This window comes from Macadamia integrifolia, unplaced genomic scaffold (genome assembly GCF_013358625.1).
Source record: "Macadamia integrifolia cultivar HAES 741 unplaced genomic scaffold, SCU_Mint_v3 scaffold_94A, whole genome shotgun sequence".
Classification (NCBI taxonomy): Eukaryota; Viridiplantae; Streptophyta; class Magnoliopsida; order Proteales; family Proteaceae; genus Macadamia; species Macadamia integrifolia.
The window spans coordinates 152,246-162,181 of record NW_024870676.1 but is presented as its reverse complement, the minus strand read 5'-3'; the positions used below and the strand labels follow the sequence as shown (position 1 = coordinate 162,181).

Here is a 9,936-nt window from a genome sequence, read left to right as displayed (position 1 = left end):
ATTTTTTGACCGCTTTTTTGACCGAATCCTTAAATTAATCGTCCGAATTATTCCGAATAATTCTCCGTCCGAATAATTCCCGAATCCGAATTTGCTAACTATGGTTCCAACAAGAGAAACTATATAAGTTAATAAATTTGCACTTCATTAAACCCCAACTCAAGGACACAGTGATAGAATTCAAGATTTAAAGAACACAAGTCACTCATCAAAAAAGAGTCCAGTTTCGATTGACTAAGAGTTAACTCATCCTAGTAGATTGAACTGAGAAGGATGAGAATTTCAATGCGTTATATATATGGTCTGTACTTTGCCCTTCTTAGTTGTTGCATTTCCCTTCTCTCAGCTAGAGCAATACTCTTTCATTATAGTCCTCAGAACCAATTTTATGGAAACAAAAAGATCAATCATCCCTTCTTTAACGACTTCTAGGGTTGTGGAATAGAAAACCTTCACTATATAAATGGTTCCACTCCAATGATCCCTTCTCGGGACAAGAATGATAATTGAACATATGAGGTTCAAAGCATTGGCTACACCAAGAAAACCGTATCAGTTCATGAAAAAAGAGATCAGCATATATTTATTTTCATGAGCAATACTGATGAGTGAGAAATCTAGAGTCTCCAAAGTATCAAGTCGGCAAAAAAAAAAGGTAACAAATCAGATTTGGAGAATTTCGAACAAGGAAAAGAGAGATGGATGATGGATGATGGATGATGGATGAGAGATATAAAAAATAAAAAAATAAAAAAAAAATAAAAAAAAAGGATTTTGAAGGGGAAATAGGGAATCCCCTTCCCTCACCTGTCTCTCGATTGCCGCTGGTACAACAGTTAGGTGAATATGGTAGCCCTAAGCTTAAAAAAAAAAAAAAAACGACTGAGACCACATCTATCTTACATAGCAGGTAGCAAACAGTTCAAATATGCCCAACAAACCTCCAATCTGAGTTTAAATGCAAAACCCTGGAACTATATATGTTCAGCACAGAGAGAGAGAGAGAGAGAGAGAGAGAGAGAGAGAGAGAGAGAGAGAGAGAGAGAGAGAGAGAGAGAGAGAGAGAGAGAGAGAGAAGGAGAAATATTTGTTTGAAAGCAGTCATTCGCCGGCGGCGGTCAGTAGTCTCCTTCATCGGTGGGAGAGTAGTGAACCAAAAAATATCGCGACCGAATACCTTTGTCTGAACGTGTTCCTGACTTCTGTAATTATTTCTTCGATTATTCCTTTTATATTATGTTGCAAAAACGTCTCTCAAATCTGAGTTTTGGTGTTGAGCTAAACTCACATATGAAGGATGTTCTTTGTAATGTGGAGTTTCATGGAAGCATGTGCCTCCGTTTCGAGAGTCATTCTAGTGGAACCAAACAATTTCAAAAAATAAGAATTGCAATTCTAAAGATTGCCTTTTAATAGGTTTACCCAACCAAACACGCCCTTACCTGATCGGGAGTGACTCACCATGGACGTTGGTTCAAAAACTTGAACCACATAAAGTCTTCCTTTTGAACTACATAAAGTCATCCTTAATTTCCTTGTTGATGATCAGATTATAGTTATTGATTTCAAAATCAAATCTATGATTTGAGCCAATTAGAGATGCTTGTTTGCTGCAATCACAAGGGATCTAGAACAAGTTTACAAGTTACTCCTTTCTTTCCCCTCACGATGTTCAATTTGGCATGAATTTGAATGAGATTTTAAATTACCATTGACCTCCATCATTTGTGGAATATTCTTACTAGGAATGATAAATAAATGGGTGAATGGCGACGTGCACCCACCCTAGGTAAACTCCCTTGATAAACTAAGTACCAACCTGATACCAAGACTAATGATGTTTATATGTTTAGGGAAAAGGTGGTCAAACGACTCACTTGGAAAGGACTTTCTAGATGGATATATGCTTCATTTTTACAACGTGGAAGAGTGATATGATATTTTTGATATTTGAATATTTAGAAAATATTTATTTAAAAAAAATGTTTAAAGAATAATGTGGATTGATCATGTGTCAAATTTCGAAGACTACTTTATTCAAGGGAGGAATTTCCTTGAAAGGTAGTCTGGCCATGCACTAGTAGGGGCTCAATAGGAGCACATATAGAAGCATCCTTAGGGGTAGAATTTCTAGCTTCCATGAGGGGTGGGGTGGTTGTTTCCCCCCCTATGTCTAGGCACGAGGACTATACTGCCATTTAGGCTTACTTTTCCCTTTATTCAAATAACTTCCTTATATGGACATGCATATGGTGTCTTCCGTATATTGACATGCATACGGTGAGTCGAGGTCCTCTTCCCTATAGATAACTATCCCACCTTATCTCAAAACCAGATCCTCTTTATTGTGCCAATGCCCCTAGTGCGCATTCGATAGATGGGAGGACGTCCTCGAGTGTTGTCAGACATCAAAACGCTCATTAGGCACACTAGTGCAAGAGGATTTGGGTCCTCCCATATTGACATACATACGGTGAGTCCAACTCCTCTCCCCTATAGGTAGGGTTGTCAATTGGTTGGAACAGGTCGGTCTCGGTCAGGCCTAATTGGGCCTGGCAGTGTGAAATCCTTGCACCGTGAACGTCTGTTTACTTAAACGGGCCTGGATTTGGGGGGCATGGTAGGTTTGTAATCGGGCTGGTCGTTGTTGGATTTTAATAAGGCTACCTTAAACGGGCTATGGATCTATTTAATTCTAAACGGGCTCTAAACGTGCCTATCCTAAAATCCTTTTTTAAAGGGATTAAACCATTGGCTTTAAAACTACTACAAGATAACATTCACAATTCCGGAACCAAGGGAATCATGTCTTTAAAATGTAATCTAAGTTGCAAGAATTACATTCCTTTTAACAATTGAATGTCCCATTTAGAATGTGGATATTTTAGTCTTATATATTACTTACTCATATTTTGTAGTATTAGTGGTAAAATAGGTATTTAGACATTTTTAAGGGGGTTGGGCCGGTCGGGCTAAATGAGTCGGTTCTAGCAGGCTTCTTAAGTGAGTCGGGTCAGTCGGGCGTCCGACGGGCTAGTGGCCTGTACCGTGAATGCCCATTTAATAAATGGGCCGGGCTGAAGCCCGACACGTTTATTAAACTGGCCGGTTCAAGTCAAGCCTTACGTGAGTCGGGCTTAATCGGGCCTACCAGTGCGGGCTCAGGATTGACACCCCTACCTATAGGTAACTATCCCACCCCATCTCGGAACCAGATCCTGTCTATTGTGCCATTGCCCCAGTGCGCATCCGATAGCTGGGAGGACGTGCTCGAGTGCTGCCAGTCGTCCAAACACTCGTTAGGCACACTGGTGCAAGAGGATCTGGGTCCCCCCATATTGACATGCATATGGTGAGTCCATATCCTCTCCCCTATAGGTAACTATCCCATGCCATCTCCGAACGAGATCCTCTCTGGTGTGCCAGTGCCCCCAGTTCTAGCTGGGAGGACATGCTCGAGTGCTGCCAGCCATCCAAATGCTTGTTAGGCACACTAGTGCACTGGAGACTATCTAGGTCCCCCTCCCTATATCACACCGTCCATAGCATGTGGGAACTAAGGTTTGAGAAATCGGTATCAGAAATAGAATCGGTCAAGGTTGATACCAATGCAGATCAATCAAGATCGGACAAAAATAACCCTGCTTTCAATTTAAAAACCGCTTCAGGCTATTTTTCCCTTTGTCCATACCGATCCACCAACACGATATAGAGATGAATTGAGGTGGTTAGCAGCAGGGGAGAGGAAACTCTCCAGCATGCTGTTGCTTGGAGATTCCTTTCCCGTTTTTGTCCATTCCGAACAATTTTAATATATTTCCATAAAAAAAAAATAATAATAAATAAATAAATAAAAATAAAAAAAGCATGAAAAGAAGCAGCATGCAGTAACTAGGACGTAACTTCTTTTTCTATATAATGTATGCGAAAGCAGTGAACCTCACACAAAGAAGAAGAGAGAGAGAGAGAAGTAACAATGGCTTCATCTGCAACCTATTCTCTCCTTCTTCTTATCAGCTTCTTCACACTTGCTTCCATGGCTGTGGCTCGTTCTGGACTGAGTCAAATTGGACAAGATATATTGGCTCAACAAGAAGCAGACCGAGTCATCAGACTTCCTGGGCAACCTGAAGTGAGCTTCAAACAATATGCTGGGTATGTTACCGTTAATGAAAGCCATGGGAGAGCACTGTTCTATTGGTTCTTTGAAGCAGTCAATAAAACAGAGAAGCAACCTCTCCTTCTGTGGCTTAATGGAGGTATTACTTCTCCTTTTCTGATCTTCTTCAATCTTTTTTTCTTTCAATGAAGATCTTCTCAGTTGGGTTTAATAATTAGTAATGGATATTAGCATATCTGTTAGGCTCATTTAGGCATCCTAATCAGGTAAGTATTTGAAGATCTTGGGATTTTCTTAAATGAAACTCTTTGCACAGAAAAAATGGGGTTCATTTCATTTCATTTTGCATGAGATTTTAGGTGAAAAGTTTCTTTTCTTGATGTTTCCACCTGGTCTGCTAGCTCTTCATTTATTACTATTTTTTAATATTATTAACATCAGCATAATCAATACTTAATTGATTGTTAACCCAAAAATTAAATAATAATAATAATTTTTAGTTCTATTCTTAAAGACTGGGAAAGGATTAATAATGGCTTTATATATAGTTTTCTCTTTTGTCTTAGAAGAATATTTAGGTTTTTAATTTCCTCTTTATTTTCCTTCTTTATTGGCATGGATAAAACAGCAGGTGCAAACCTTTTCTCTAAAATTCTAAACTGTCAATTCCTTTTTAATTAAGCTTTAATTAAATATTTTTATTTATTAGGAATTAAAAAAATCATTCAAAGGTAGTTGCTATGTCATGTGGGCTATTTGAAGACATTTCTCTAGTTAAATTCCATCCCATGTTCTCTAAATTCCAACCTATTTATATGTTTTATTCTTTTATTTTACTATATCAAATAAATAAATAAAATCTATGGTGTGATATTTGCAGAATGTCCTTTAATTCCCAACCTACTAAAATAAATGGTGTACCAAATACATGAGGCTCCCGTCACTACGAGGTCTGAGGAGGGTCATAACATATGCACTTGAACCCACGAAATGGAGAAACCCAGGAGGGCTAGCTATAACTTATGCACTCGAACCCGCGAAATGGAGAAACCTTATCATTGTGTCGAAGTCCGCTCTCTAATTTTTCGACCTATTAGATATTCTATTTATGATTAAAAAAATAAAATAAATAGTATTCAGTTTTAATGAAAAAAAAAATTTCTCTTTTGACCACTTTTTTTTTTATGCGGGGGGAGGAGGGTAGAGTGGTGGGCAAATGTTGAAGGCATCATTATAAGGGTCTCTGTCTCTCCTCCCTGGCTTTCCCGTTCCTTCAAGACAGCATTTCTACAGCCTGGCCTTGAACATGGGTGAACAAACAGTAATGCTTATAAATTCCTTGAGAGTAATCAATGATTAACTTTGAATATTCCCACTCTAAAACATACCAGCTTTTAGAATCCTTTAAAAGATTTGGTCAAAGACATTTGAAAAATGCCAAACAGATCCCACTAAGGATCAAATTCACATAAGTTCAAGTTGGTTACTTAAGCCATACACCGCCACGCACGTGTTTAATTGATTCATGTTTAAGCTATAGAAGATGATTCATATTCCATATTTCTATATCAGTATTCATACCACAACCAATTAGGTATACTATATATCATACTAATTAAATTCCTTTCACATTAATATTTCTAAAAGTTATTGGAGTGTCCCAAAAATCTCTTTATTAGGAGTGTCAATCGGTTGGTTTGGTTTGATGTCATCAATTTTGATGCAAGAATGAGTTTATCCTAAATCAAACCAATAAAGAATGATTCAATTTTAGTCGATTAGGGTTTCAGTTTTTCATAGATCTCTCGTATCAGTTTGATATTGAGTATGATTTCTGAGGTGGTATCATTTCTTATGGGTATGGTTTCGGTTTGCTTTCCAGGTTTGATTTGGTTTCCCCATTGGTAAACTTAAGTGTGGGCCGATTTGGTTTGGCTTCACAATAGCCCAATTCAAAACCGATCCAACAAACTTTGATTTGATTTGTTTCGAACTGGTTTGGATCAATTTGATCTAGTTTCACGGTCCAAGCTAGGGTTTGACACCCCTACTCTATATACTCCCCTTATATGGTTGAAATTTATGATCTAGTACTAAAACTGATGATCAAGCCATCATCAAACTTCAGTAAATTGATTTAGTTTTCCTGATCATAAATCACAGGTCCAGGATGTTCTTCTATTGGGTATGGAGAAGCAGAGGAACTTGGGCCATTCCTGATACAAAAGGGAGTCCCAGAGCTCAGATTTAACAACTACTCATGGAACAAAGGTAAGTCTTCACACCCCACCCTCCATTTCTTATCCACTTATATTATATACATACATCTGATCCATATGCACCTCCTCCCTCTTTTATTTTTTTTGGCTAAGTCATCATCTGGTCCCATTTCTCTACCTTCTGTTTCTTTATCTTCCTATATTATTAATTTTGATCATGAGCTGAACCCATTTGACCATTTGAATAAACAATGTCCTTTGAAACTGATTCTTTTCATATAGACACTCAACTTGGGCATCTCTCTCTCTCTCTCTCTCTCTCTCTCTCTCTCTCTCTCTCTCTCTCTCTCTCTCTATATATATATATATATATATATATATGACTTATGGGTTTGAATTATTTGTTAATTATTAAATCACAATAATTGTTGTTAATCATTCATAACCAACGAGAATTAATCAACATTGTTAACATTGATCATTATCTCAGCGGCCAACTTATTATTTGTGGAATCTCCAGTCGGGGTTGGGTTTTCTTATACAAATACAAGCAATGACATCAACGAACTAGGGGATACAATCACTGGTATTCAACACTCTATAATTTTTTTAATCTATCTTCTTTCCATGATTTTGCCTTATTTGATGATGTTTATACTATGATTATTATGTGTTATCAGCCAAGGATTCTTATACTTTTCTCGTCAACTGGTTCGAAAGATTTCCACAATACAAATCTCATGATTTTTATATTTCTGGTGAAAGCTATGCAGGTATAACACTCTCCTAGACACAAGGACCTATCCATATTTATTACTCACTTACTCTGCATTTTGTGTGTTTTGAGTATATTTAAAATTGTAAGTAATTTATATATGTCTAATTAATTTTTAGGGCACTATGTTCCTGAGCTTGCCGAAGTGATCTTTGATACCAATAAAAATGTTTCAAAGGAAGAATACATTAATTTCAAGGGTTTCATGGTGAGTTTTCCTCTAGCTAAATTGGGTTTTTTTTTTTTTTTTTTTTGTGGGTGGGGGGTATCTGGGAGAAAAAAAAATTTTTTAAATCAATTTATGAGATTTAATAGGTCTCTAAGCTCTAGAAGTTGTGTAGCGCAGTTGGAGAGCAACGAACTTGGTACGAGCCGTAAACTCGAACGTCCTGAGTTCGACTACCACTAGGCACACCTTGGCTAGGCACTCACACGGGAGTGTTTAGTACTCTTCACTGCTTTCAATGAAAGTTGAATGGTTTTCATTCAACCCCGGTATGACCCGATCCATGTGGTTGTGGAGTCAGTATGGACCCACGGGACTAGTCAGCCCAAAGGCCTAGATACCCGTCGTTAGCAAAAAAAAAAAAAAAAAGCTCTAAAAGTTGTGGACTTGCGGGCCTATCTTAACCCTTGGGCTCACAATGCTTGGAGTTCTTAGCTTTTATTGAACCATTATTAACTCTATAATTTCAAAATATAATCTCATTTTGCAATTATAAATAGATCATAATTCAAATTTAAAGTCTTTTAAATTGTACCATATATACAGATTGGAAATTCATTATTGGACGATGATACCGACCAGACTGGAATGATCGATTATGCTTGGGACCATGCCGTGATTTCTGATCGAGTTTATAATGACATTAAGCAGAATTGTAACTTCAGTGTTGAAGAATTGACAAAAAAATGCAATGATGCCCTTAATGAATACTTTGATGTATACAATATTATTGATATGTATAGCTTATACACTCCTACATGCGTTGACACTAATGTGACCGTAAGAATACAACAAAAGATCAAAGGTGTCGCTCCGAAATCATTCTCAAAATTTGTAAGTTTATTTCATTGAAGATATTTTATGTGATGTAGGGATGGAGGAAGCTCCCAGCCAAATATCTAGTCCCAGCAGGCCCACACCCTTATGGCCCCTTATGGGACTGGGCCAGTCTTGGGCTTCTCTCTTTTGTTGCAGTGGTAATCGATATTTTAAGATTTTGTTAATATGTGGCTTAATTTATATTAATTAATATTTAAATAACAGGATCGGTGGCATAGAAGACCAGCTGGTTATGACCCGTGTGTGTCTGATTACTCCGAGGTTTACTTTAATCGACAAGATGTTCAAAAAGCTCTCCATGCTAATGTCACAAATATTCCATATCCATGGACTCATTGCAGGTAATTATCTGACTTAAACAAATATTACCATGCCGATTAAGTTTTCAACTCACATTGTTATTCTTTGATTAACAGTAACAACATCACGTTTTGGAATGATGCACCTTCTTCCATGCTCCCAATCATTAGAAAACTTATTGATGGAGGCCTCCGTGTTTGGGTTTACAGGTAATTAAGCTTCATTAGAATTTTTGTTTCCGTGGTTTTATTTATTTATTTATTTATTTTAAAAAATAAGATTAAACGAAAATAAATTGATAAGATAAGGAACAGGAGTCTAAAAACCAAGACCTCCCGAGTGCAAGTGCTCAACTACAATTTGCTCCAACCAGCTGCACTAAGTAGCTTTGTCAAGCCAATCCACCATTTGCAGAGTGTCAGTCCAGACTTCTATTTTCTCAAGCCTAGCTCTTTGCATTCTGCAACCCTTACAATAATCCTAGCTTTAAGACTCCTAAATTAATCCTAAAAATCCAAAACTCATAGTAGCAAAACAAAATTGGTTGTTTTAAAGAAGAATAAAGGCCTAGCCAGCAGCCCTCAATGATGGATCAAGGCTTCCATCAGAAATTTAATTAGGATGATCCACAGACAATAATTAAACTTAGATACTGAGAAATGGTGAGCGACAAATCAGAATCTTGATTCAAGGTGAAGCATTTGAAAGAAGGATTAGGTTTGACATGAGGAAAAAGACAATTATTTAATAATTTATTTGTTTGTTAATATTGATTATCTATAATTAATTTAGTTGATTTTAAACTTAAATTTTTGATTTTTGCAGTGGAGATACAGATGGTAGAATCCCAGTAACCGCAACGAGATATACATTGAGGAAACTTGGGTTGAATATCACAAAGGATTGGTCTCCTTGGTATACAAACCATGAACAGGTAATAATAAAATTTTTTTTTCCTTTTTTTCATTTCCATATATAACCTTTATATTCCCTTTCATCATTCCTTACTGAAAAAAAAAAAAAGAATAAAAAAGGAAGGGATAAAATCGGTAAATTAAAAAGAGAGAGAGAGAGAGGGTTTCCACGCTGACAATGAGGAATTTTCAATGCCTCACCAATCAAGGTATCAAGAGGGTTTCATCAAGCTCACATTGTCGGGGAAAAGAGAGATGATCAGTAAGAGCCCCACATACTTACGATGTGAGAGGGCATGGGAAGGCTCCCCTACACTATCGGCATAGAATCTTTTTCTTTAAAAAAGATCTTCTGATTAAAAGATAATTTTTGCAATAATCGGTGACAGATTTTCATTATCACCAACTTGTCCTTCTCAAAACAAGTATTTGAAGAAGCTTAAAAGTAATTATATGGTAAGGGAATTCATTTTTGTAATTAGTTAAAAATAATTCTGAAACTCAACCATTTCCTGTTTTCGAGGAGAGACAATGAAATTTTA

General features: G+C 36.9%; 1 protein-coding gene across 2 annotated transcripts; it reads left to right on the top strand.

Annotated features, from left to right (window-relative positions):
• Positions 1–3,965: 3,965 nt before the first annotated feature.
• On the top strand, positions 3,966–9,414 carry LOC122071792 (serine carboxypeptidase-like 34; the record flags this gene model as incomplete). 2 transcript variants are annotated; one of them, XM_042636201.1, is given in 9 exon segments in its annotated part: positions 3,966–4,259; positions 6,284–6,391; positions 6,830–6,925; positions 7,020–7,112; positions 7,234–7,322; positions 7,887–8,174; positions 8,385–8,521; positions 8,597–8,689; positions 9,306–9,414. In XM_042636201.1, coding segments are annotated over 9 exon segments (1,296 nt in total), but the record flags the coding sequence as incomplete, so codon positions are not given.
• Positions 9,415–9,936: the final 522 nt, after the last annotated feature.